The 24,926-nt window shown below is 63.0% G+C and overlaps 1 protein-coding gene and 1 long non-coding RNA gene across 2 annotated transcripts; one reads left to right on the top strand and one right to left on the bottom strand.

The window, feature by feature from the left end:
* The first annotated feature begins 285 nt into the window (after positions 1-285).
* Positions 286-2,504, top strand: LOC115640998. The gene is made up of 3 exons (XR_003998001.1): positions 286-425; positions 1,053-1,149; positions 2,262-2,504. It is a non-coding gene; the product is annotated as an uncharacterized LOC115640998 (long non-coding RNA).
* A 6,073-nt stretch (positions 2,505-8,577) lies between these two features.
* On the bottom strand, positions 8,578-24,920 carry ZFHX2 (zinc finger homeobox 2). Its single transcript, XM_030544052.1, has 9 exons — positions 23,674-24,920; positions 22,112-22,614; positions 21,507-21,747; positions 16,259-16,324; positions 15,964-16,016; positions 15,430-15,633; positions 14,799-14,925; positions 11,246-14,323; positions 8,578-10,894 (listed from the first exon to the last, which is right to left on the bottom strand). The coding sequence occupies exons 1-9, from the start codon at positions 24,878-24,880 to the stop codon at positions 10,122-10,124; spliced, it is 6,252 nt and encodes a 2,083-aa protein (XP_030399912.1). The 5' UTR covers positions 24,881-24,920; the 3' UTR covers positions 8,578-10,121.
* Between the last annotated feature and the right edge of the window lie 6 nt (positions 24,921-24,926).

The following is a 24,926-nucleotide window of genomic DNA, read 5'->3' as shown; positions in this document are numbered from 1 at the left end:
ATGATAGTGGCAGTGGGAGGGAGGGAGAGCAGAGGAAGTGGGCGGGCCGGCCAGAGCGAAAGAACGAGGCAGGCGGAGAGGAGGGGCTACAGCATCTGCCAGCCCTGATGCCCAGAGTGATGCTGCGCAGGGGGAGGGGCACCAGCTGCCAGGGAGATGCCCCCTCCTCCCACACTGCAGCATGACTCGGTGCCACCCGGGAGGGGAAAGGGGGCAGCCTGGCGGGCGCCCTCACACAGTGGGGGAGGTGCCAGCCTTGTGCCCATGGAGACACAGCCCCCCTGCCACATGCCAGCCCCCAGCCAGCTGGCACAGAGTCAAAGGTGCCGGCTGGTGGGCGCGCGGGGGGGAGCGGCTGGCACACAGCCCCCAAGACAGACACGCAGAGCGACTGGCACGGAGCACTGGCATTGTCAGAGCGATGGGTGTGTAGAGGGAAGGATAAATAGCATGGGGAATGGATGGATCAATGGAGAGAACAAGGGAGTGTGCAGGGCTGGATGGCTAGATAGAAAAAGGGCTGTACAGGGGTGGGTAGAGCGATAGACAGAGGGGGCTGGACGGCTGGCGCAGGTAGGTAGCTGGGGGGGAGAGAGGAGGGGGGAGAGATGGATGCCTATCGAGGTGGGACAGAGGCAGGGTTCGTGGGGTGTGGATGAAGCGAGAGGTGGAGAAGTGGCGGAGGACTAAGAGCTTTTCACTTACCAGGCCGGGAGGTAGAAGGGGGCTTGGAACCAGCCACTGAGAATTTTCAGCACTTCTAATATTTCCGTTTTTCTCTCCCCTCCCCGTCGCCCACCTCTGGGTACCACGGCCCTTGGCACCCTCCAAGCAGAGACAGAGAGGAGAGGAAGGAGGCCAGCCAGCTGCAGTGGGGCTGGCCAGATACCAGTGGGGCACCATGAGCAGTAGCTGGATGGGTGAGACCCAGGTCTGGAGCAGAGAGATGGGGACAGCCCAGAGGGAAGAGAAACAGTGATTATCTATCTATCTATCTATCTATCTATCTATCTATCTATCTATCTATCTATCTATCTATCTATCTCCCACAGAGACTGGCTGAGGAAGAGGAGGAGATGTCACCGAGGTAGATCTCAACCCTCCATTGGTCCTGCCACCTGGACATGAAGAGTGTGTTAATCTCGCAGGGTGAGCACATGGTGGAGGGAAGGGAGGCCTTGGCAAGAACAGAGGTGGGGAAGCCAATGGAGGTGTTAAAGAAAAGGAGAGATGGGCCATGCTTACTGATTGGCCAAAGGAGGGATGTCCACACTTGTGATAAACCAATGCTGTGTTTGGACTGGCTGAGGGGATAGGATGACAAAGGGTGTCTTCTCTGTACTACTCCTGAAGGGCCCGTCCCTTCCCTTCATCCACTTTCAGCCACCAGAACGAGCCAAATGGGCTCAGAACTTTCTGACATTTCCCAACTGGACAATGTCACGGCATCCCCCAGGAGCCCCTCAAACACCAGTTCCAGGCAGCCGCTCCATGGGATTCCCTTCCTGCGGGGCACAGCACCCTTGGAATGAGATGGGGCAGTTGGGATTCCCTGGGAAGCAGAATTCTCAGAGGATTTCCTGTCTGGAATTCAAAAGGGATTGGATAAAAATGTGTCATTTGGATAAGGCTGAACTATTTCCATTGAGTCTCGGTCAAACACTTCCACTGGACATTATCCTTTTGATGGATGGATGGATGGATAGATAGATGGGGTGGACAGGGATAGATAGAGGAGGTGGATGGGAAAAGATAGAGGGGGTGTACGGGGATAGATAGATTAGATTAGATAAGGGGCTGGATGGCTGTCCGGATAGATATATAGATTAGATGGGTGTGGATGGGGATGGATGGATGGATGGATGGATAGGTAGCTAGACATGTCTGGAAGGATGAATGGATGGATGTGTAAATAGATATGTGGATGGGGATGGCTGGACAGATGGGTGTGGATGGCTGGATTACAGAGATTGCTGAGGACGGGGGTCAGTGCATGGCTAGATTAGATATATGGGTGTTTCTTGAGATGGCTAACTAGATAGTTTAGATTAGGTGGATGTGTATGGGAATGGATAGATGGATGGATAGACAGATGAGTGTGTATTATGTATATTTGGTCTATCTCTTAGAAAGCTATCTAATCTAGTCTAATCTAATTCCACATATATTGAAGTCAAATCAAATTCATTCCAGAGAAGTGTTTTCATGAAGTTTTTTCAATGCTTTGGACAAAAAATTTTTCAGGGATTTTCTTCTCTCAGTCAGACTCCATCCGTCACTTCCCGTCCCTGTCCAGGGCCAAAGGAAATTGGGAAAAGCCAGGATTCATCTCGGAAGGGAAAATTGAGATTCCAACAGCTCCTTTCGGGGTGTCAGATTTCGGAGACCTTCGGGGCATGTAAATGATTTATAAATGCAATGGGATTAAGGCAAGTGACTTTGCAGTCAAATCTTCTGCAGGCTGAGGACAGTGCAAGGATCCAAGGAGCAAAAACATCCCAGCCACAGGTGAGTGGAAAAGGTCCCTTCGCGCATATTGGTTGTGAAAGAGAAATAGTGAAAAATATGGGATAGGCTGTGTCTGGGTGCTTGGCGTTCCCGGGGGCTGGGATATAGCGGGCGGGGCCGTGTCTCAGTGCTGGGAGTTCCCAGGGGCTGGGATATAGCGGGGGGGGGGAACAGGGCTGTGTCTGGGTGCTTGGCGTTCCCGGGGGCTGGGATATAGCGGGGGGGGGGCGTGTATGGGTGCTGGGGGTTCCCGGGGGCTGCGATATAGTAGGGGGGCGGGGCCGTGTCTCAGTGCTGGGGGTTCCCGGGGGCTGGGATATAGCGGAGGGGGGGACAAGGCCATGTCTGGGTGCTGGGGGTTCCCGGGGGATGGGATATAGCGATGGGGGGGATGGGGCTGTACCTGGGTGCTGGGAGTTCCTGGGAGCTGGGATATAGCGGGAAGGGGGGATGGGGCTGTGTCTGGGTGCTGGGGGTTCCTGGGTGCTGAGATATAGTGTGTGTGTGGGGGGGTGGGCCTGTGTCTGGGTGCTGGGAGTTCCTGGGGGCTGGGATTTAGCGGGAAGGGAGGATGGGGCTGTGTCTGGGTGCTGGGGGTTCCTGGGTGCTGAGATATAGTGTGTGTGTGGGGGGGGATGGGGCTGTACCTGGGTGCTGGGAGTTCCTGGGGGCTGGGATATAGCGGGAAGGGGGGATGGGGCTGTGTCTGGGTGCTGGGGGTTCCTGGGTGCTGAGATATAGTGTGTGTGTGGGGGGGTGGGCCTGTGTCTGGGTGCTGGGAGTTCCTGGGGGCTGGGATATAGCGGGAAGGGAGGATGGGGCTGTGTCTGGGTACTGGGGGTTCCTGGGTGCTGAGATATAGTGTGTGTGTGGGGGGGGTGGGCCTGTGTCTGGGTGCTGGGAGTTCCTGGGGGCTGGGATATAGTGTGTGTGTGGGGGGGTGGGCCTGTGTCTGGGTGCTGGGAGTTCCTGGGGGCTGGGATATAGTGGGGGTGGACGGGGCCGTGCCTGGGTGCTGGGGGTTCCTGGGGGCTGGGATATAGTGGGGGTGGACGGGGCCGTGCCTGGGTGCTGGGGGTTCCTGGGGGCTGAGATATAGCGGGGGGGGGGGGAACAGGGCCATGTCTGGGTGCTGGGGGTTCCTGGGGGCTAGGATATAGCGGGGGGGATGGATAGGGCCATGTCTGGTTGCTGGGGGTTCCTGGGGGCTAGGATATAGCAGGGGGGATGGATAGGGCCATGTCTGTGTGCTGGGGGTTCCCGGGGCCAGGGATATAGCCAGCGGGGGATGGGCCCCTGTGTTGGTGCCTGGCGTTCCTGGGGGATTGGCTATAATGGTGGGGGGGAAGCAGCTGTGTCTGGGTGTCAGCAACTCCTGGGCACTGGGGACATGTAGCCATGTCGGCCTTTGTGTCTGTTCATCCATAATGCTCCCATCCATCCCACCACTGCCATCATGGAGATTGACGGGTTTCCAGCCCAACCCAAGTCCTTGTCCCGTCCCCGTCCCCATCCCCGTCCCCGTGTTAGAGGCACAGGTCCACTTCACACAGAGCTGCTGTCCTATGAAAAATTGACACAAAAACATCTGGCGAACTTGTGGCGATTTCCCCAGATACCTTTTGTCAACCTCCCACCTCAAAAACAATCCCGGGAAAATCTTGGTAATTTCTCTCACCATTTTCCAACATTTTGACATTTTGGTTTTGAACAACTTTTTCTCTCCCTTTTCCCCTTCCAATAAGCAATGAACAGGTCCAATTGGATGCAAAGGTCACCACTGAAGCCAAACCTTTCAATTTTATCCAAAAACCTACCGTCTTTTGCCACCTGAATTCAACTTCTTTTCACTTTTCGACTTGTTGGAAGTTTTCAAACAATTCATTTTCGTATCTACCCAAAATGAAGAGTTTGTTCATTTTTTCCCAAATTACCTCCTGGACGATGTATTTTCCGCCCGTCTTTCCCTTTGTGCCCCAAATCCTGTTCCCTTCCCTTCACCCCGAGAGCTTCCACTTCCATCTTCTCTATTTTCCCATCGTTTCCCCTTCTTTGCACCTCTCCCCATCTCTTTTCTCCTCCTCCCCAGAGACAGGTCCCTCTTCTCCTCCTTTGGCAAAAGATCCATTTGTTTCAGGTTGGATCTCCGGCATAGAGGAGAAGAAGAGAGGCAGGACAAGAGAATGAGCATCATGATCTGTGTGTTTCTGGGGCATCTAGTATTGGCCACTGTCAGCAGACAGGAAACAGGGCTAGATGGATCTTTGGTCTGACCTAGTATCTTATGTTCTTCTCATATTGGCGTTGTTTCATGGTTAATAACCCCAGGCCCCACAAAGGTGAACCCTTTCTGCCCAGTTGGAGTTCAAGATATTTCACCTTGGGTGTAAAAATCGATAGAGCTCTCAAGAGATTCTTAGGTACACAATTCCCATCAAAAGTGGGGTATCCGTGTCTACCAATGGTACTTACCAAAAACCTCTTACCATGAGGTGTGAGCCCCTTACAACCATATTTACTCTTGCAATACCCCTATCACATAGGGAAATATGAATGTTAGGAAGAAGGGAAACTGAGGCATGGAACAGTTAAGTGAGCTGACCATGGAGTCTGAGGTGGATCAAGGTTTTGAACCCAGGTTTCCTGAGTGCCAGCCTGGTGCTGGATCTGGTGGAAAAAAATATTTGCTAGAGCAATAATCTTAAATAATATAGTAGTTAATATATGTATACATTCTGAAATAGATTAACTCTTTAATATTCTATGCTATATTCAGTCATACAGAGCGATGGATGGGAATTGGATTTTCTGGTTATGGGAAATTGCTCAATGAAAAAGAAATGTGAAAAATGGCCGGAAAACAGAACGAAATTCTGAAAAAAAAAAAAAGCATTTGGGGTGATTGAAATGTTGGGGGGGATTCCCCAATAAAATCAAAACATTTTGCTCGGCTGACAAGCTTTTTGAACGTTGTTAAAGGCACCAAATGGATTTTGTTTCTGAACGTTTTCCTGCCGTCTCAAAAACACGTCATGGTTTGTTCCCTAAATGAAATTGTATTGAAACAGGCAGGTTGGTCAAAGTCTTTTAATTTCAACTAAAATGGCATTTTTTGCCCAAAAAAACCATTCTGAGGGGAAAAATTCACCACCCTCTGCTCTATCCATCAGCATTCATATTAATGTATAATCCAGATACAGGCGATTTAGCTCAGGACTAGAATTGAAAAGTCCAGATGAACAGAATCATCCTGATCAACAGGGGATGTGTTTTCGCTTAGCAAAGCGGCACAACTGGCAGGGTGCCTGGGTCCTGGCTGTGAGCCATAATGGGTAGGGAACTGGACTAGAGGCCAGGACTCCTGGGTTCAATTCTGAGCTCTACCTTGCTCCATACCTCAGGTTTTCCATCTGTGAAGTGGGAAGTGATGACCCGGCCTCCTTTGTAAAGTGCTTTGAGATCTGCACATCCCATTTCTTCAGATCTTTGGTATTGGTGGAGAGGGAAAAGTGGAGAGGAAGGGGGAACCGCTCCCCCCCACTTTACTCCTCCTGTTTTTTCCGTCTTCTCTTGCCCTTGGGTTAGGAAATGCCAAGTGGGTGCACTGGGGAATCGTTGGGGAAGGAAAGGGGGCGTCACGTGGAGGAAGGGGTTGAGATGATGGGGTGGGAGGAAGGGGGGGTGAGTGGGGAGAAGGGAGGGTGTAGCATAGTAGGTGGGTGAGGTGGGGCTGGGATGAAAGGGGCTGAAATGGGAGAGGGGACTGGGGAAGGTGAAGTTGTAGGGCAGGATGGAGGGGAGGAGTATGGGGAGCTTGGGGCCTGTATGGGGGTGCATGTTGGGGAACATCTTGTCTGCCACGCCCCCCCTGCATCCCCAAAACTCTTTCCTGACCACCCAGGATAGATGAGGCTAGATTTGGGGGTGAGAGGGCAATAGAGCCGGGTTTTAATTTTGGTGGGTCACACCAAAATGGCATCCAGTTGGTTCCTCACCATATGCCAAACCCCACAGGCCCACCTCCATGGTCCCCCCACCTCATTTTTACCTCATAACCCTGCTCCACAACTCCATTGCCCCCCCACTTCCACTGGCCACGCCCACCTCCTTAGCCCCACCCCTTCATCCATTGGCCCCTCCCACATCCTTAGCCCCACCTCTTCCCCTGCAGGGAAGGGGCAGGCGTCTGGATAGGTATGTGGAGGCTGCTCCTCCCCCACATGCAGCATGAGAGGCGGGTCAAAGAGAAAGGGTCGGGGGTCAATACTGGTCACAAATAAAGCAGCAGAACTGCGGGGGAGGAGCAACCAGGGTGATGGGAAGGACTAATGGAGGAGGGGGTTGGCCAATGGTCAGGGGGTCAGGGGGGGTCAGGCCAAAGAGTAGCGCTTAGGAAGTGGGAGGGGCCAATAAGGGGCAGAGTTCACTTTAGGCAGAAGGGGGCGGGTCTAACTGAGGAAGGGCGGAGCTGAGGAGGTGATGGGCCCAATGGGGGAAAGGCTGGGACTAGGCTGAGGAGAGGGGTTGGGGGGGGCTCGTGGAGAAAGGGAGGGAAGGCTGGGCCCAGGGAGGTGAGGACCAATGGCAGAAGGGGGCGGGTCTGATTGAGGAGGGGGGTGGGGGGCCACTGGGAGAAGGGGGCGGGTCTGATTGAGGAGGGGGGTGGGGGGTCACTGGGAGAAGGGGGCGGGTCTGATTGAGGAGGGGGGTGGGGGGTCACTGGGAGAAGGGGGCGGGTCTGATTGAGGAGGGGGTGGGGGGTCACTGGGAGAAGGGGGCGGGTCTGATTGAGGAGGGGGGTGGGGGGCCACTGGGAGAAGGGGGCGGGTCTGATTGAGGAGGGGGGTGGGGGGTCACTGGGAGAAGGGGGCGGGTCTGATTGAGGAGGGGGTGGGGGGTCACTGGGAGAAGGGGGCGGGTCTGATTGAGGAGGGGTGAGGACCAATGGCAGAAGGGGGCAGGTCTGATTGAGGAGGGGGGTGGGGGGTCACTGGGAGAAGGGGGCGGGTCTGATTGAGGAGGGGGTGGGGGGTCACTGGGAGAAGGGGCGGGTCTGACTGAGGGGGTGGGGTCACCAGAAGGGGGCAGGTCTGATTGAGGAGGGGGTGGGGCCAGTGGGAGAAGGGGCGGGTCTGGTTGAGGAGGGGTGGGGTCACTGGGAGAAGGGGGCGGGTCTGATTGAGGAGGGGTGGGGTCACTGGGAGAAGGGGGCAGGTCTGATTGAGGGGGTGGGGTCACTGGGAGAAGGGGCGGGTCTGATTGAGGAGGGGTGGGGTCACTGGGAGAAGGGGGCGGGTCTGATTGAGGAGGGGGTGGGGGGTCACTGGGAGAAGGGGCGGGTCTGACTGAGGAGGGGTGGGGTCACCAGGAGAAGGGGGCAGGTCTGATTGAGGAGGGGTGGGGTCACTGGGAGAAGGGGCGGGTCTGACTGAGGGGGTGGGGCCAGTGGGAGAAGGGGCGGGTCTGGTTGAGGAGGGGTGGGGCCAGTGGGAGAAGGGGCAGGTCTGATTGAGGAGGAGTGGGGTCACTGGGAGAAGGGGCAGGTCTGATTGAGGAGGGGTGGGGTCACTGGGAGAAGGGGCAGGTCTGATTGAGGAGGAGTGGGGTCACTGGGAGAAGGGGGCAGGTCTGATTGAGGGGGTGGGGCCAGTGGGAGAAGGGGTGGGTCTGGTTGAGGAGGGGTGGGGTCACCAGGAGAAGGGGGCAGGTGTGATTGAGGGGGTGGGGCCAGTGGGAGAAGGGGCGGGTCTGATTGAGGGGGTGGGGCCAGTGGGAGATGGGGCGGGTCTGATTGAGGAGGGGTGGGGCCAGTGGGAGAAGGGGCGAGTGGCTGCAGGAGTGGGGAGAGCAAGGAAAGGGGTGAAGGGGCAGAGCTAGGAAGGGGGTGGAGTCAGCCCAAAGGGGGCGGGGCTCCTTCCACAGGAGGCGGAGTCAGGGGCGGGGACACACAGGACAGGTACAAACCATGGGAATCTCCACTTCCTCCCCCGCCCTTTGCTCAGCCGCTCCGGGACCCGACCCCCCCCCGGCCCACTTTTCTTTCATCGCCTTTATTTTCAATTCCTTTTATTTCCTGTTCGGGGGGATCTTTTCCCTTGTCCCCCCCCTTTTCTTTAAATACACAACAAACGCCGAGTTTTTTTGGTGCTCCGGTGGGGAGGGCAGGGTGGAGACGGCGGGGCACAGGCCCTAGTTTTATTCCCCGCCCCCCCCACTTTCCACCCCCTCCCGCGCTTTGTAGTTCGTTTGGTTCACGGTGACGAGTGGGCACAGAAAACGGCCCCTTCCCGTCAGACAAATGACTCGATCCTGGGGTGCGGGGGACATGGGGGAAAAAAGCTTAAAAATACCCGCCCCGGTGACGGGCATGAACTCAAATCTGACGGGCTGAGGCCGGGAAGGGGGGGAACAGACCTAACCCTTCGCCGGTGGACGTCGGGGTGCGGCGTGGGGCTGAGTTCTCGTTTGGGGGGGCGTCTGTTAGGTCCTCACTCGGGCCGTCGTGTGGTTGGTGGGATTTTTGGTTGTGGTGCCACGGTCAGAGAAGCTTTGGCTTCGCAGGGCGGCGGGTGGAAGGGGGGTGAATTCGTTCCCCGTCCAGCAGCTTGGTTGGATGCGATTTTGGGGAGTGGGGAACCGGGCGTGTGGGGATCTTTTAAAGCCTTTGAAGGATGGGGGTGGGGAAGCGTCTGTCGATCCATGCCTTCCTCCCCACCCCGGGTGGCCCTGGAAAAATTGGAGAGCGAGGGCCGGTCCCGCAAAACGCTCGGTCGTGAGGAGAGAGACTGGAGGGGGGATGGGCCCCCGGTCTCCTGTTTGGTTGGGGCTGCAGCCAGTGTCTGTCCATCCGTCCGTCCGTCCGAGTTCTGTACACGATGGGTGGAGCATGCTTGAGGGGGGAAGAGATAGGATACCGCGGGGACGGATGGGGGGCCAGGGGTTCCCCCTCCATTTTTCATTTCCTTGAGTTTGTCTCTCGTGCTGTCCGTTGAGTTTTGGTTTTGGCCTGTCTCGATCGGTAACAGTATGGAGCATGTGCTGGGGAGGCAGCCTGGGGGGCACCTGGGAGTTGGCACGGGGGGGGGGAAGAGAAGTGGGGGAGTGGGTCATGTGGAAGCCCTGTCTTATGTTATGTGGGGGGGCAGAGTCTGGGGCATCTCTGGGGTGCCACCCGTGATACACGGATGGACGCACCAGGAGCGTGTGTGGGGCCTTTAGGGGAGCCTGCACAATGGGAACAGGCCTGACACATGTGAGGAGAGGAGGGGATGTCTGGGGGCCAGCTGTGTTGGGAACACGTCAAGCACATGTGTGGGTATCTTGCCAACCTAGAGGGCGGGGTGTGTACTTTGAATTCACCGCCCCTACACACACACTCAGAAGTGCCAGCTCCCTCCATCTGGGTGGGGTGTATGGGGGGGCAAGGGGGTATTTGGATATGGGGGTTGGTATCCAGGTCTGGGGCACATTTGGAGTTGGGGAGGCAGCCAGGAGCAGGTTGGGAGGGAATATGGATATGTTGGCAGCTGGCATTGGGGGTTCCAGGCTGGGGTTCCCCAGGGCAGGGCGGGGGGGTCCAGGCGCCCCCCATCTCCAGCTGCACCCCGCGCTGTTCATAAAGCTAGAAGCGTGGTCGAGGTAGAGTTGCTTTTTGGGCTGGGGTCCGAGTGAGGTAACTTTGCTTCCTCTTTGGCAAAGGCCGGGGCGGGGGCGGGGGCAGGGCCGGCGGCGGGGGCGGGGCTGGCCTTGCGGCGGTGGGCGCTGGAGCGGAGGTGGGCCCCCAGCGCCTCCCGCCCGCTTACCAGCACCTCGCACGCCAGGCAGTGGTAGGTGCAGACGGGCACGCGCAGCGGCGCCGGCGCCGGCTGGCCGTAGTAGCAGAAGCCGGCCTGGTGGGCCGTGGCTGCCTCCTCCCCCTCGAACGCCGCCTTGCACTGGCGGCACAAGTAGCGATGGGTCACGTCCACCGTGGAGACCCCGGCCGGCTCGGGGGCCTCGGGGGCAGGCAGCAGGCTGCTGGGCAGCAGGCTGATGAGGGTCTGAGGTATGACGGGATTCATGGGGAACAGCCCCTTCTTCATGCCGTAGAGCTGCTGGAAGTACCCACCGGGCAGCGGGGTGCTGAACAGCGAGGCTGGGGCGCCCGCTGGCACGGAGAAGGGCAGGAACTGGGTGCCCAGGAGCGCGGGCACCGGCGGCTTCAAACCCTTCAGGCTCTTTAGGGTGGGCGAGGTGGGGTTGGCCACGGTGCTTGGAAGTCTGGCGGCTCCCGGCTCCGGCTGGGTCTCTCTGCTGGGCTCCGGCGCCGAGCCGAGCTGGCTCTGAGGTAAGGGACGTCCTGGCAGCGTGGAACCCAGGAGCCTGGTGCTGGGGGTGGCGGAGGGGCCTGCTCAGAGGGGGACGGAGAGGGGAAAAGCATTGTGGGGAGGTCACCATGGTGGGCTGAATATCCCTGCCCCCCCCAGTCCCACACTTCCCCCACCCGATGGGGGCCCAGAGAGGGCAGGAAGTTGGGAAGGGGGAGGGAAATGGGGGAGCAGAGGGGAAGAGGGTGCGGAGCTGGGGGGGCACGCGGAAGGGGGACAGGAGAGGGGGACGGTGGGTGGGCCCGGGGCGAGAGGGGGAGGAGCAATGTAGAGGCATGGGGCATGTGGGAGGACACTGGAAGCAGGGGTGGGGAAACCCCCTTCCCCTCCCCCCACTGACCCCACTCAGCTTGCCACGTCCTGCCACTCACCTGCAGTGCCAGCTCCTGGGGGAGCTCCAGGAGGGACAGGCAGGAGCGGGGGCCCTGGTGCCCCATCATGGCCCTCGCTGCACAGCTGGGCCTGCACGGCCTCCTTGAGCCGGGCCAGGTGGCCACGGGAGAACAGGTGGCCACGGCAGGAGACGTAGAAGTCGTACTTGACCTGGCAGACGGGGCACTCAGCCCGAGGCTCAGGGGGGCCCTCAGAGGGAGCCCCAGGGCACCCCTCAGCCAAGGCTGCCTTGGCCTTCTTCTCTTTGGCCCGGGCATTCTGGAACCAGACCTGGATGACCCTCTTGGGCAGGCCAATCTCCTCACCCAGCACCTCGCACTCCTGCATGGTGGGCGTTCGGTAGGCCTCATAACACGCCTTCATGATCTTCAGCTGCAGACTGGACATCTGGGTCCGGTAGCGGCGCTGGGCCAGCAGATCCAGCCCGGCCGCCCCCTCTGACGCCCGCCCATGCCCACCTGGCGACTCCGGATCGGCCAAGGAGGAGGAAGAGGAGGAAGAAGAGTCACTCAGATCGCCGCCGGATGGGCTCCGGGCTTCGTTCAACTCTAACGGCTCTGGCTCGGCCTGGTTGATGCTGTAGGGGACACTGGCTGTCCCACCATCAGAGACGCCATCAGAGACGTTGGCCGTCCCGCCACCAGAGACACTGGAGGTCCCGCCACCAGAGACGTTGGCTGTCCCACCACCAGAGACATTGGTTGTCCCGCCACCAGGACTCAACTTGGCCAAGGAACAGGATGGGGAGGTCTTGATGGGGGGGATCCCAGTGCTAGCGCTGCACCGGAATTGCCCCTTGCGTTCCCTGGCACGGGTGTTTTGGAACCACACCTGCACCACCCGTTTCTTGAGCCCCACCTCCTCGGAGATACAGTCCAGCATCTTGCGGGTGGGGTTTGAGTCCTGCACGTACCAGCGGTACAGGACGTCCAGCTGCTCCGGGAGGATGGTGGTGCGGAGACGCTTATCTCGCGGAGGCTCCCCTTCCCCGCTGCTCCCGCCGCCCGGCGACTGGCTCCCATCCTCATGCTTCCTCTTCATGGGTGCTCCCTGGCTGCGGGGCAGCTCCGGCAGTGGGTCATGAGGGGCCAGGAGTGCTGAGCCATGGGTTCCTGGTGGATCGGAGGAGAATGTGGGGGCCTTGCTCTCCAGGGGCTCCATGGCTCCATCACTCACTGGCTGATCTTCCTTGGGGTCTCCATCACCCCTTGGTGCCTCTTCCTCATCTTCCTCCTCCTCTTCCTCAGCTGGTGGCTCGGGCTCTTCCTCTGGCTCCTCCTCCTCTGGCTCTTCCTCTCCTTCTTCCTCCTCCTCCTCATTGCCTTCCGCTGAGGGCCGGTCGTCATAGCATTTCTTGAGATGCCGCACCAGGTCGAAGATGCACCGGAAGGTGGCTTGGCATTTCTTACAACTGGGTTGGTTGGTGACGGTGCCCCCTCCGGCACTCGCAGCCTCGGCACCATTCTTCCGGGCCTTCTGCCGGGCATTCTGGAACCACACCACGATGACCCGGTTGGCCAAGCCCAGGAGGACGGAGAGAGACTCTACCTCGCCGTCCTTGGGGTAGGCGCTGGCTTCAAAGAAGGACTGGAGAGCCTGCGATTGGAACTCGGTGAATTTGGTGCGGGAGAACCGCCGGCTCGACTGACCGTCCCGGGATGGGTCCGTCCCTGCTTCCTCTTCCTCACCCCGGACCCGCCGCCCTTCGGCTTCAGGCAGTGCCGGGGGCACCACCACTGGCACTGGCTGCATCAGGAAGGGTGGGCAGAGAGGGGGGATGCCAGGGGGCACCGGGGGTGTCTCCGCAGGGGCAGTGCCCTCGGCTGGTGGGTACATGCTGTCGTAGGTCTTCCGGAACTGGGCGGCGTAGCGGCTGAGGGCCTCGAAGGGCAGGAAGCGCCGGTGAACATGTTCCTCGTGCGTCTTCAGGATGAGCATGTTGGAGAAGACCTTCCTGCACGTGCCGCACTGCAGCTTCTCGGCTGGCGGGCGGGGCAGCGGGGCCACTGGAGGGGGAGCTGCGCCCCCTGCCCCCTGCTTGCCCTCGTTGTACTGGATCACCAGCTCGAAGCCGAAGTTCTCCAGCAGAGCCTTGGCCGCCGGGTGGGAGGCCACGTTGGCTTCCTCTCCGCCAGCGTCCTCCTCCGTCTCTGGTTTGGCTGGGGCAGGCGGCGGGGGCGGCGGCGGCAGGGGTGGCTCCTTGGGGGGAGCCAGGATCAGCGGGGCCGACGGGGCTGGCAGGGCCAGGGCCGGCGCTGCCAGCGCAAGCTTGGGCGCCCCTTTGAGGTCGTGCAGGTAGAAGGGCAGGAGGAGCTGCTGCTGTTGCAGCTTGAGAAGGGATTCCGGCACAACCGGGAACTGCGGCAGCAGCGGTGGGGAGAAGAGGGGTGCTGGGAACGGCAGCGCCGTCGGTACCTCCAGGATCTTGGGGGGCTCAGCTTCGGTGGAGGGGGCCAGGGCTGCCTCCCCCGCCTCCGGCGCCTCTCCTTTGCTGGCAGCCTCTGCCTTGGCCACCCGGGAGCGGGTCTGGTGGAGGACCGAGCGCATGTGGATCTCAAGGGTGGAGCTCTGGTTGTAGGACACCCGGCACGTGGTGCATTTGTAGGGCTTGTCGGAGGAGGGCTGGGGGGCACCGGGGCCCCCTGAGTCGCCCTGGGAAGGGGCGGTAGGGTCGGATGAAGCCTTCTTCATCTTGTGGAGGTGGGAGACGGAGTTGTAGTGGACCAGCAGAATGTTCTTCTGGGTGAAGGATTCTTTGCACACTGTGCACTTGTACGGCCGCGACGGGTCCAGGAACTTGTCCAGGGCGAAATTGGTGGCTTTCCGGTAGGACACGGGTTGCCGGGGGTCCTGCAGGGCTGGCGAGGTCTCGGGGGGGCGCTGCTGCTCTTCAGGGGGGGCGGGAAGCTGGACAGGGGCTTCCTCCTCCATGTCATCAACCTTCGGAACCGGGGGGGAAGCTGGGCGGGGTGGGGGGGGCAGGTCAGCCGCTGGAGGAGGTGGGGAGGGGGCAACGGGGAGTGGGGCTGAGGTGGCGGCATCTCCAGCAGGGGGCGCTGCAGGGAGGGAGCGAGAGAAAGGTGGGGGGGATCAATAATGGAGGCGGTTCTGGGGAGGAATCTCCCCGTATACCCCCACTCCAGTCCCCCTGGGGGTGAATCCTGCCCCATCCCCAATCCCTGGCCATTTTCCGTCTCCCAGCCCAGCCCCAGGACAGGTCCCAGCCATGCCCTATGTTCCAGCCCGGCCCCAGGGGGCGCTGTGCCAGGGGGTCCCGGCCCTGCCCCATCTCCCAGCCTGGCCCCAGGGGGTGCTGTGCCAGGGGGTCCCGGCCCCGCCCCATCTCCCCTCCCGGCCCCAGGGGGTGCTGTGCCAGGGGGTCCCAGTCCTGCCCCATCTCCCCGCCTGACCCTAGGGGGCACTGTGCCAGGGGGTCCCGGTCCCACCCCATCTCCCCGCCCGGCCTCGGGGTGCTGTGCCAAGGGGTCCGGCTATGCCCCGTCTCCCAGCCTGATGCCAGGGGGTGCTCACCTGTGGGTGCCAGTTCACACTCCCCCTCGCACTCAGGGTTTGGGGCTGCTCCTGTCTCAGGGGCTTCAGGGGCAGGGCTGGGGCTGGGTAGGACTTTGGTGGCAAAGTTCATCTCCACAGTGGTGGCCTGGGGAGAGAATGAAACAGGAGAATTAAACGAGCGGAAAGTTATACCAGGCCCGGACCCCATCTCCCACCTGGCCCTGGGGGATGCAGTGTCAGGGGGTCCCAGCCCGGCACTAGGGGGCACTGTGCTGTGGGGTCCCAGCCTGGCACTAGGGGGCGCTGTGCTGTGGGGTCCCAGCCTGACACTGGGGGGTGCTGGTTTTGGGGGGTTTCCAGCCTGGCACTAGGTGCGTTGTGCCGTGGGGTCCCAGCCCGGCACTAGGAGGCGCTGTTTTGGGGGGTCCCAGCCCAGCACTGGGGGGCGCTGTGCCATGGGGGTCCCAGTCCGGCACTGGGGGGGCACTGTGTCCGGGGGGGGGTCCCAGCCCGGCACTGGGGGGCGCTGTGTCCGGGGGGGGGTCCCAGCCCGGCACTGGGGGGCGCTGTGTCCGGAGGGGGTCCCAGCCCGGCACTGGGGGGCGCTGTGTCCAGGGGGGGTCCCAGCCTGGCACTAGCGGGCGCTCACCACAAGCAGCAGCTTCTCCACGCACTCGGGCACCACGTTGTGGACGTGACTGAGGTGGACGCGCAGGCTGCCTCTGCCCACCAGCTGCTCCTCCTGGCACAGCGGGCACCGGTAGGTCGGCTGCAGGGCATGCTGGGACACGGCGTGGCTGCGCACCCCCGCCGGTGCCCGGCTCACGTAGCTGCAGTATGGGCAACAGAACACCTGGGGGGCAGAGGAAGGAATTGTCAAACCATATGGGAGGGGCCCAGGCATTTGGGACACGTGAAAAGGACCCAGGCGTCCGGGATGGGGGAAAGAGACCCAGGACTCCGAGGCCAGAGAGTGGATCCAGGAATCCGGGACATCTGTCCTGCAGCTCCCAGTCCCAGGGGGTGGGGCAGGGAGAGACAGGGATGGGCAAAAGGGGACCCAAGAGTCCGGGACGGGGGAGAGACTCGGGCAGCTGTCAGGCCTTGGGGCATGGTGGAGGGACCAGGATTGGACCCAGGCGTCCGGGATGGGGAGTCGCCCCCTCCCACTTGGGGTGCTCACCGTGGTCTGGGTTTCCCCCGCTGCTCGGCTCTTCGGCTCTGTCTTGTCCAGTCCTGGGGGAGGGGGGTGTGTGTGGTTAGTGATTGTCTCTGTTTGCCCTCCCCTCCCGCCCAACCTGCCACCCCGAATCCCCCCTCGGGGCTCCATGCGGCCCTAGGCCTGGCCCCTCCCCCCGCCTCTGGGGGAGAGGGCAGAGCCCGTGCGGGGTCCTCCAGCCATTGCCCAGGAGGGCAACACTGGAATCTCACGTGGGGGTGCAGGAACCCAGGCGTCCTGAGGGGGAGGGGCCACTCACCTGGGGGCGGGGCTTTCTTCAGAGTCTCTTTCTCGGGGGTCGTGGGCTCAGACGCTGATTCCTTCCCTGGGGAGGCAGACGGGATGGGTTAGGGGAGTGGGAGCCGCAGGGTGGGGCCGGGGTCATGATGTGATTGATGAAATGCTGCCCCCCTTCGCTCCCCCCTCCCTGCATCAGCTTCGTTACACTGGCCCCAGAACCAGATGGTGCCCCTCACTCCCGACCCGCAGTCCCCTGCTAGCCCAGCCCCCCTCTGCCCGCCGGTGCCCCTCACTCCCGACCCGCAGCCCCTGCTAGCCCAGCCCTGGGCTCCCCCTCACCCCTGCCGGTGCCCCTCACTCCCGACCCACAGTCCTCTGCCCGCCCAGCCCCCCTCCGCCCGCCGGTGCCCCTCACTCCCGCCCCAGCCCTGCCCCCCAGCCCTGCTGGTGCCCCTCACTCCCGACCCGCAGCCCCTGCTAGCTCAGCCCTGCCGGTGCCCCTCCCGACCCGCAGCCCCTGCTAGCCCAGCCCTGCCGGTGCCCCTCACTCCCGACCCGCAGCCCCCTGCTAGCCCAGCCCTGCCCCCACAGCCCTGCCGGTGCCCCTCACTCCCGACCCGCAGCCCCTGCTAGCTCAGCCCTGCCGGTGCCCCTCACTCCCGACCCGCAGCCCCCTGCTAGCCCAGCCCTGCCAGTGCCCCTCACTCCCGACCCGCAGCCCCTGCTAGCTCAGCCCTGCCGGTGCCCCTCACTCCCGACCCGCAGCCCCTGCTAGCCCAGCCCTGCCGGTGCCCCTCACTCCCGACCCGCAGCCCCTTGCTAGCCCAGCCCTGCCGGTGCCCCTCACTCCCGACCCGCAGCCCCTGCTAGCTCAGCCCTGCCGGTGCCCCTCACTCCCGACCCGCAGCCCCTGCCAGCCCAGCCCTGCCGGTGCCCCTCACTCCCGACCCGCAGCCCCCTGCTAGCCCAGCCCTGCCGGCGCCCCTCACTCCCGACCCGCAGCCCCCTGCTAGCCCAGCCCTGCCGGTGCCCCTCACTCCCGACCCGCAGCCCCTGCTAGCCCAGCCCTGCCGGTGCCCCTCACTCCCGACCCGCAGCCCCTGCTAGCCCAGACCTGCCGGTGCCCCTCACTCCCGACCCGCAGCCCCTGCTAGCTCAGCGCTGCCGGTGCCCCTCACTCCCAACCCGCAGCCCCTGCCAGCCCAGCCCTGCCGGTGCCCCTCACTCCCGACCCGCAGCCCCTTGCTAGCCCAGCCCTGCCGGTGCCCCTCACTCCCGACCCGCAGCCCCTGCCCCCCCAGCGCTGCCGGTGCCCCTCACTCCCGACCCGCAGCCCCCTGCTAGCCCAGCCCTGCCGGTGCCCCTCACTCCCGATCCGCAGCCCCTGTCCCCCAGCCCCGCCGGTGCCCCTCACTCCCGACCCGCAGCCCCTGCTAGCCCAGCCCTGCCGGTGCCCCTCACTCCCGACCCGCAGCCCCCTGCTAGCGCAGCCCTGCCGGTGCCCCTCACTCCCGACCCGCAGCCCCTGCTACCCCAGCCCTGCCGGTGCCCCTCACTCCCGACCCGCAGCCCCTGCCAGCCCAGCCCTGCCGGTGCCCCTCACTCCCGACCCGCAGCCCCTGCCAGCCCAGCCCTGCCGGTGCCCCTCACTCCCGACCCGCAGCCCCTGCTACCCCAGCCCTGCCAGTGCCCCTCACTCCCGACCCGCAGCCCCTGCTACCCCAGCCCTGCCGGTGCCCCTCACTCCCGACCCGCAGCCCCTGCCAGCCCAGCCCTGCCGGTGCCTCTCACTCCCGACCCGCAGCCCCTCCCCTCCCCGCCGGTGCCCCTCACTCCCGACCCGCAGCCCCCCAGGTTCAGGGGGTCGGGAAGTGGGGGGCAGATTCTGGGCCTTGGGAACCTCGCAGGGGCCGTCAGTTACACAGAGAGATAATTTCTCTCTCTCTCTCGCTCATTTTTTTCCGTTCCTTCGTTCTCCCTGCTGGTTGCTAGGCAACGAGTCCGGGTGTCTGTCATAATCCATTAGGAGGGAGCGTTTCTCCGCAGCCGCTTCGCGCCTGAATGTGTCCCAGAGCCGCAGCCCCGCCCCTCCCCCCCCCGCCGGTGCCCCTCACTCCCGACCCGCAGCCCCTCCCCTCCCCGCCGGTGCCCCTCACTCCCGACCCGCAGCCCCTCCCCTCCCCGCCGGTGCCCCTCACTCCCGACCCGCAGCCCCTCCCCTCCCCGCCGGTGCCCCTCACTCCCGACCCGCAGCCCCTCCCCTCCCCGCCGGTGCCCCTCACTCCCAACCCGCAGCCCCTCCCCTCCCCGCCGGTGCCCCTCACTCCCGACCCGCAGCCCCTCCCCTCCCCGCCGGTGCCCCTCACTCCCGACCCGCAGCCTCTCCCCTCCCCGCCGGTGCCCCTCACTCCCGACCCGCAGCCCCTCCCCTCCCCGCCGGTGCCCCTCACTCCCGACCCGCAGCCCCTCCCCTCCCCGCCGGTGCCCCTCACTCCCGACCCGCAGCCCCATGTGCTGCCAGCCCTGGGCTCCCCCTTTTCCTAGCGCGGCCGGTGCCCCTCATTCCCGACCCGCAGCCCCATGTGCTGCCAGCCCTGGGCTCCCCCTTTTCCTAGCGCGGCCGGTGCCCCTCATTCCCGACCTGCAGCCCCATACGCTGCCAGCCCTGGGCTCCCCCTTTTCCTAGCGCGGCCGGTGCCCCTCATTCCCGACCCGCAGCCCCATGTGCTGCCAGCCCTGGGCTCCCCCTTTCCCAGCGTGGCCGGTGCCCCTCATTCCCAACCCGCAGCCCCATACGCTGCCAGCCCTGGGCTCCCCCTTTTCCTAGCGCGGTCGGTGCCCCTCACTCCCGACCCACAGCCCCATACGCTGCCAGCCCTGGGCTCCCCCTTTTCCTAGCGCGGCCGGTGCCCCTCATTCCCGACCCGCAGCCCCATGTGCTGCCAGCCCTGGGCTCCCCCTTTTCCTAGCGCGGCCGGTGCCCCTCATTCCCGACCTGCAGCCCCATACGCTGCCAGCCCTGGGCTCCCCCTTTTCCTAGCGCGGCCGGTGCCCCTCATTCCCGACCCGCAGCCCCATGTGCTGCCAGCCCTGGGCTCCCCCTTTCCCAGCGTGGCCGGTGCCCCTCATTCCCAACCCGCAGCCCCATACGCTGCCAGCCCTGGGCTCCCCCTTTTCCTAGCGCGGTCGGTGCCCCTCACTCCCGACCCACAGCCCCATACGCTGCCAGCCCTGGGCTCCCCCTTTTCCTAGCGCGGCCGGTGCCCCTCATTCCCGACCCGCAGCCCCATGTGCTGCCAGCCCTGGGCTCCCCCTTTTCCTAGCGCGGCCGGTGCCCCTCATTCCCGACCCGCAGCCCCATGTGCTGCCAGCCCTGGGCTCCCCCTTTCCCAGCGTGGCCGGTGCCCCTCATTCCCGACCCGCAGCCCCATACGCTGCCAGCCCTGGGCTCCCCCTTTTCCCAGCGCGGCCGGTGCCCCTCATTCCCGACCCGCAGCCCCATGTGCTGCCAGCCCTGGGCTCCCCCTTTTCCTAGCGCGGCCGGTGCCCCTCACTCCCGACCCGCAGCCCCATGTGCTGCCAGCCCTGGGCTCCCCCTTTTCCTAGCGCGGCCGGTGCCCCTCATTCCCGACCTGCAGCCCCATACGCTGCCAGCCCTGGGCTCCCCCTTTTCCTAGCGCGGCCGGTGCCCCTCATTCCCGACCCGCAGCCCCATGTGCTGCCAGCCCTGGGCTCCCCCTTTCCCAGCGTGGCCGGTGCCCCTCATTCCCGACCCGCAGCCCCATGTGCTGCCAGCCCTGGGCTCCCCCTTTTCCTAGCGCGGCCGGTGCCCCTCATTCCCGACCCGCAGCCCCATACGCTGCCAGCCCTGGGCTCTCCCTTTTCCTAGCGCGGCCGGTGCCCCTCACTCCCGACCCGCAGCCCCATGTGCTGCCAGCCCTGGGCTCCCCCTTTCCCAGCGCGGCCGGTGCCCCTCATTCCCGACCTGCAGCCCCATACGCTGCCAGCCCTGGGCTCCCCCTTTTCCTAGCGCGGCCGGTGCCCCTCATTCCCAACCCGCAGCCCCATACGCTGCCAGCCCTGGGCTCCCCCTTTCCCAGCGCGGCCAGTGCCCCTCACTCCCGACCCGCAGCCCCATGTGCTGCCAGCCCTGGGCTCCCCCTTTTCCTAGCGCGGCCAGTGCCCCTCACTCCCGACCCGCAGCCCCATGTGCTGCCAGCCCTGGGCTCCCCCTTTCCCAGCGCGGCCGGTGCCCCTCACTCCCGACCCGCAGCCCCATGTGCTGCCAGCCCTGGGCTCCCCCTTTTCCTAGCGCGGCCGGTGCCCCTCACTCCCAACCCGCAGCCCCATACGCTGCCAGCCCTGGGCTCCCCCTTTTCCTAGCGTGGCCGGTGCCTCTCACTCCCGACCCGCAGCCCCATACGCTGCCAGCCCTGGGCTCCCCCTTTCCCAGCGCGGCCAGTGCCCCTCACTCCTGACCTGCAGCCCCATGTGCTGCCAGCCCTGGGCTCCCCCTTTCCCAGTGTGGCCGGTGCCCCTCACTCCCGACCCGCAGCCCCATACGCTGCCAGCCCTGGGCTCCCCCTTTCCCAACGCGGCCAGTGCCCCTCACTCCTGACCTGCAGCCCCATGCGCTGCCAGCCCTGGGCTCCCCCTTTCCCAGCGCGGCCAGTGCCCCTCACTCCTGACCTGCAGCCCCATGCGCTGCCAGCCCTGGGCTCCCCCTTTCCCAGCGCGGCCGGTGCCTCTCACTCCCGACCCGCAGCCCCATGTGCTGCCAGCCCTGGGCTCCCCCTTTCCCAGCGCGGCCGGTGCCCCTCACTCCCGACCCGCAGCCCCATGTGCTGCCAGCCCTGGGCTCCCCCTTTTCCTAGCGCGGCCGGTGCCCCTCATTCCCGACCCGCAGCCCCATGTGCTGCCAGCCCTGGGCTCCCCCTTTCCCAGCGTGGCCGGTGCCCCTCACTCCCGACCCGCAGCCCCATACGCTGCCAGCCCTGGGCTCCCCCTTTCCCAGCGCAGCCGGTGCCCCTCACTCCCGACCCGCAGCCCCATACGCTGCCAGCCCTGGGCTCCCCATTTCCCAGCGCGGCCGGTGCCCCTCACTCCCGACCCACAGCCCCATACGCTGCAAGCCCTGGGCTCCCCCTTTCCCAGCGTGGCCGGTGCCCCTCACTCCTGACCTGCAGCCCCATGCGCTGCCAGCCCTGGGCTCCCCCTTTCCCAGCGCGGCCGGTGCCCCTCATTCCCGACCCGCAGCCCCTGGGTACCGGTGCTCCGTGGCATGGGCTCGGCCAGACAGATGCATCTCTCCAGGGCCACAGTGCCCTCGTCTGGGGGTCGCCCGCCCTGCAGCAGGTGGGGGCGGTGCTGGCCCTGGGCGTCGCGGTGCCGGGGGGCCCGTAGGTGGTGCCACATGGCGAGGCAGGACGGAGCGGTGATGTTGCAGAGCAGACAGTGGAAGTGGGGGGGGTCGGGACCCGGTGCCGACGCCTCCAACTCCAGCAGGAACTGGGGTGGGGAGAGAGAGATCAGAGGTGTTGGGGGCAGTCCCCCCCAACCCTGCTCCCCAGTGTATATCCTTCCCCCCCCAGAACTGATGGGTCCCCGCTCTCTTGGCTGCCTCACCCCCATGCTTGGTTGCCACGCCCTCACCTTTCATTCCCTGCTTCCGAGGCATGGGGGCCGCGCCCTCACACACCTCCTGCCCCACGCCTTCTGCTGCAGCCCCGCCCCTGCTCACCTTGGATCTGAGCTTGCCCTCTTCTTGTCCCCCCATCCCTAGACCTGCCTCCTTCACAGCTCCACCCCTTTCCACAGCTCCGCCTCCTCCTTCCCGGGAAGCCCCCCCTTCCCCATCGCCCCGCCCCCTCACCTTGTAGCTTCGCTCGCGCTCCTCATGCCCCGTCCCCCGCACGTGCAGCCGCATCTTCTCCTTGCTGTTGGTCTCGTAGTCGCAGAGGTTGCAGCGCAGGTGGACGGGGGGCGGGGCGGGGGCAGGGCCAGGCTGCAGCTCTGCCCCTCCAGGGGTGGCGGTGGGCAGGGCCCCGCCCCCCTCACGCAGGTGGGCTGCCAGCTGGTACTTGTGGGCGTGCTTGTCGGTCTTGAGGTGCAGCTGGAAGTTGGCCTTGAGCTGGGTGCCGTAGGCGCAGAGCCGGCAGCGGTGGAGATCCCCCGCCACCTCCTTCCACTCGGCCTCGGGCAGCCGGCGCGGCGCTGTGGAGTGGCGAAGCAGCTCCTCCACGCTGTCCGTGCCAAAACGCTGGCACACCAGGCAGCCGAAGAGCCGCTGCGATGCCACCGGCGCAGCCAGCGGGGGGGAGGCAGGGGCCAGCGCGGGCGGAGGACAGGGGGATGGGGAAAGTGGCACCGGGGCCGCTGGGGGCGGGGCAGAGAGAGAACAAGACAAGGGAAAAGAGAAAGAGGAAAAGGAAGAATGAATGAGAGAAAAAGGAACGAGTAAAAGGAAGACAGAATGACAGGAAAGGGAAAAATGAATGCAAAAGAAAGGAATAAAGAATGAATAAGAAATTGAAAGAAAATGAACAAGAGAGAATGAATAAAAGAGAGAAAGAAAGAATGAACAAACGAGGGAGAGAGAAGACAAAGAGAATGAACAAATGAAACAGGAAGAAATGAGGAATGAAAAAATGAGCAAGACAGCCAGCCAGAAAGCAGAAACAATTGAAAGAATGAATGAGAGAAGAAAGAGAGAAAGAATGAATGTGTGAGAGCAAGAAAGGAGGAATGAAAGAACAAATGAATGTATAAGAAAGAGAATGGGTAAGAAACAATGAATGAATTAATGAATGAGAGAGAAAAGGAAAGAACAAAAGAAAAACAGGAATGAATAAAAAATGAAAGTGGAAGAAAGGAAGGAAGGAAAAGAAAGATAGAGTGAAATTAGAGAGAAGATAGACAGAAGAGAATAGATGAAATCTGTTAATATTGACCTGAAAAGACATTTTCCCTACTGCCCCCACAAACTCTCTTGGGGGATCCCAGTGCCCTCCAGGTTATCAGTGTCCTTCCCCAGGGAAGGAGGAAGGAGAATGGTGGGATGGAGCAGGAGGGAGGGGATGGGGCTCTCAGAGGTGGGAGTAGGGTTGGGAAGGGGGCATGGAGCTCACTGGTGGGGTGGACATGGGGAGGAAGGAGAGCCATGGGAGCATGTGAACAGGGATCCCCCTATTGATGGCCATCCTGAAGTTGGACCTGATTGTTGGCCAACCCCATGTTGACTCAACTGTTGGCCAACCCCATGTTGACTCAACTGTTGGCCAATCCAACATTGACCCCCCCGTTGGCCAACTCACCCAAAATTAACTACCGTGTGGAATGGGGGGCACAGTGTGGGCAGAAGGTCACTGGTGGTGATGGTGGTGACAGTGGGAGATGTGAAGACATCATGTGAGGCAAAGGGCCGCAGCCCCTTACCTGGTGCTGAAACCGCCCCCTTCCTCCCAGCGGGACCCAGTGGGTGGAAGCCATTGAGCAGCAGCTGTGCTGGTTCCATGGGCTTCTCCACCCGCAGTCCCGGGATGGCACCAGTGGCTCCTGCATGGTGGTGGCCGTGGTGGTGACCCAGAGCCTGCACCCCATAGAACTGGAAGAGCTCGGTCTGCGGCTGCTGTTTCCCCCCACTGCTGCCCCCCGGCTGTCCCAGGAGCCCAGGCAAGGCCAATGGCAGCCCTTGGTGGAGGAGAAGTACATTCTGCATGTGCTTTTCTGATGTCATGTGGATGCGAAGGTTGCGGGAGATGCCGGTCTCATAGCTGCAGACTTTGCACTGCCAGGACGTCTTGCTCTTGGTCTCTTTCTCCTCAAGGGCCACCGGGGTTGGGGCTGTGGGGTTGGCTTGGGGCACTGGCTGGGCCCCGCTGCTCGTGTTAGCCTGGAAACCCTGAAGGTTGGCTAGATGCTTGTCCGACTGCATGTGGATGCTGAGGTTGCCCTTGGTGGTGGTGGAGTAGTTGCAAGCCTCACAGCGGTATGGCTTGTAGCCACAGTTGTAGCTCTCACCCCGGGCCAGGCGTGGGTGGGGGCCTCCGGCACTGCAGTAGGCGCAGTGGCTGTTGCTCTCGGGATGCTTCTCCTTCATGTGGACATCCAAGGTCTGCTGGTACTTGTAGTGCCAGTTGCATTTGGGGCACTTGAGGGTTTTGCAGGAGTTGCGGGAATGCAGCAGGGACATGTGGCCAGAGAGACTGAGCCCAGGATAGGCCATGGCCGGGTAATCATCCCCAAAGCCAACAGGGACCCCTCCAGTGTTGGGGTGGATCCCGCTGTTGGCCAACCCAACATCGGACTCGCTGTTGGCCTCGTTGTTGAGCTCGGTGTTGGCCAACCCAACAGTGACCTCAGTGTTGGCCTTCCCTCGTGGAGGCTCATCCGGGACATTGGCGCCTCTGGGTGGGCTTTGGCCCTGTGAGCTTTGGTCCAGCAGAAGCCTCAGCCCATCCTCTTCGTCCTTCCTGTCTTCAGCCTTCTCCTCTTGTTGCTCCTCCTCCTCTCCCCCGTTGGCCCAGTCCACGCTGCCGGCCCTTGAATCTTTGGCATCGGGTGGCTTGCGTCCTTCTCGAGGGCTTCTGTCCTCCTCCTCCTCCTCCTCCTCCTTCATTACATTCACCCATCCACTACACATTCCGGCGCTGAGGTCCACCCCGCTGGTGGGGTTATTTGGTTCTAGG

This window comes from Gopherus evgoodei, unplaced genomic scaffold (assembly GCF_007399415.2).
Source record: "Gopherus evgoodei ecotype Sinaloan lineage unplaced genomic scaffold, rGopEvg1_v1.p scaffold_333_arrow_ctg1, whole genome shotgun sequence".
In the NCBI taxonomy this organism is placed as follows: domain Eukaryota; kingdom Metazoa; phylum Chordata; order Testudines; family Testudinidae; genus Gopherus; species Gopherus evgoodei.
Note: the sequence above shows the minus strand (reverse complement) of the source record. Positions and strands in the feature narration are given on the sequence as shown.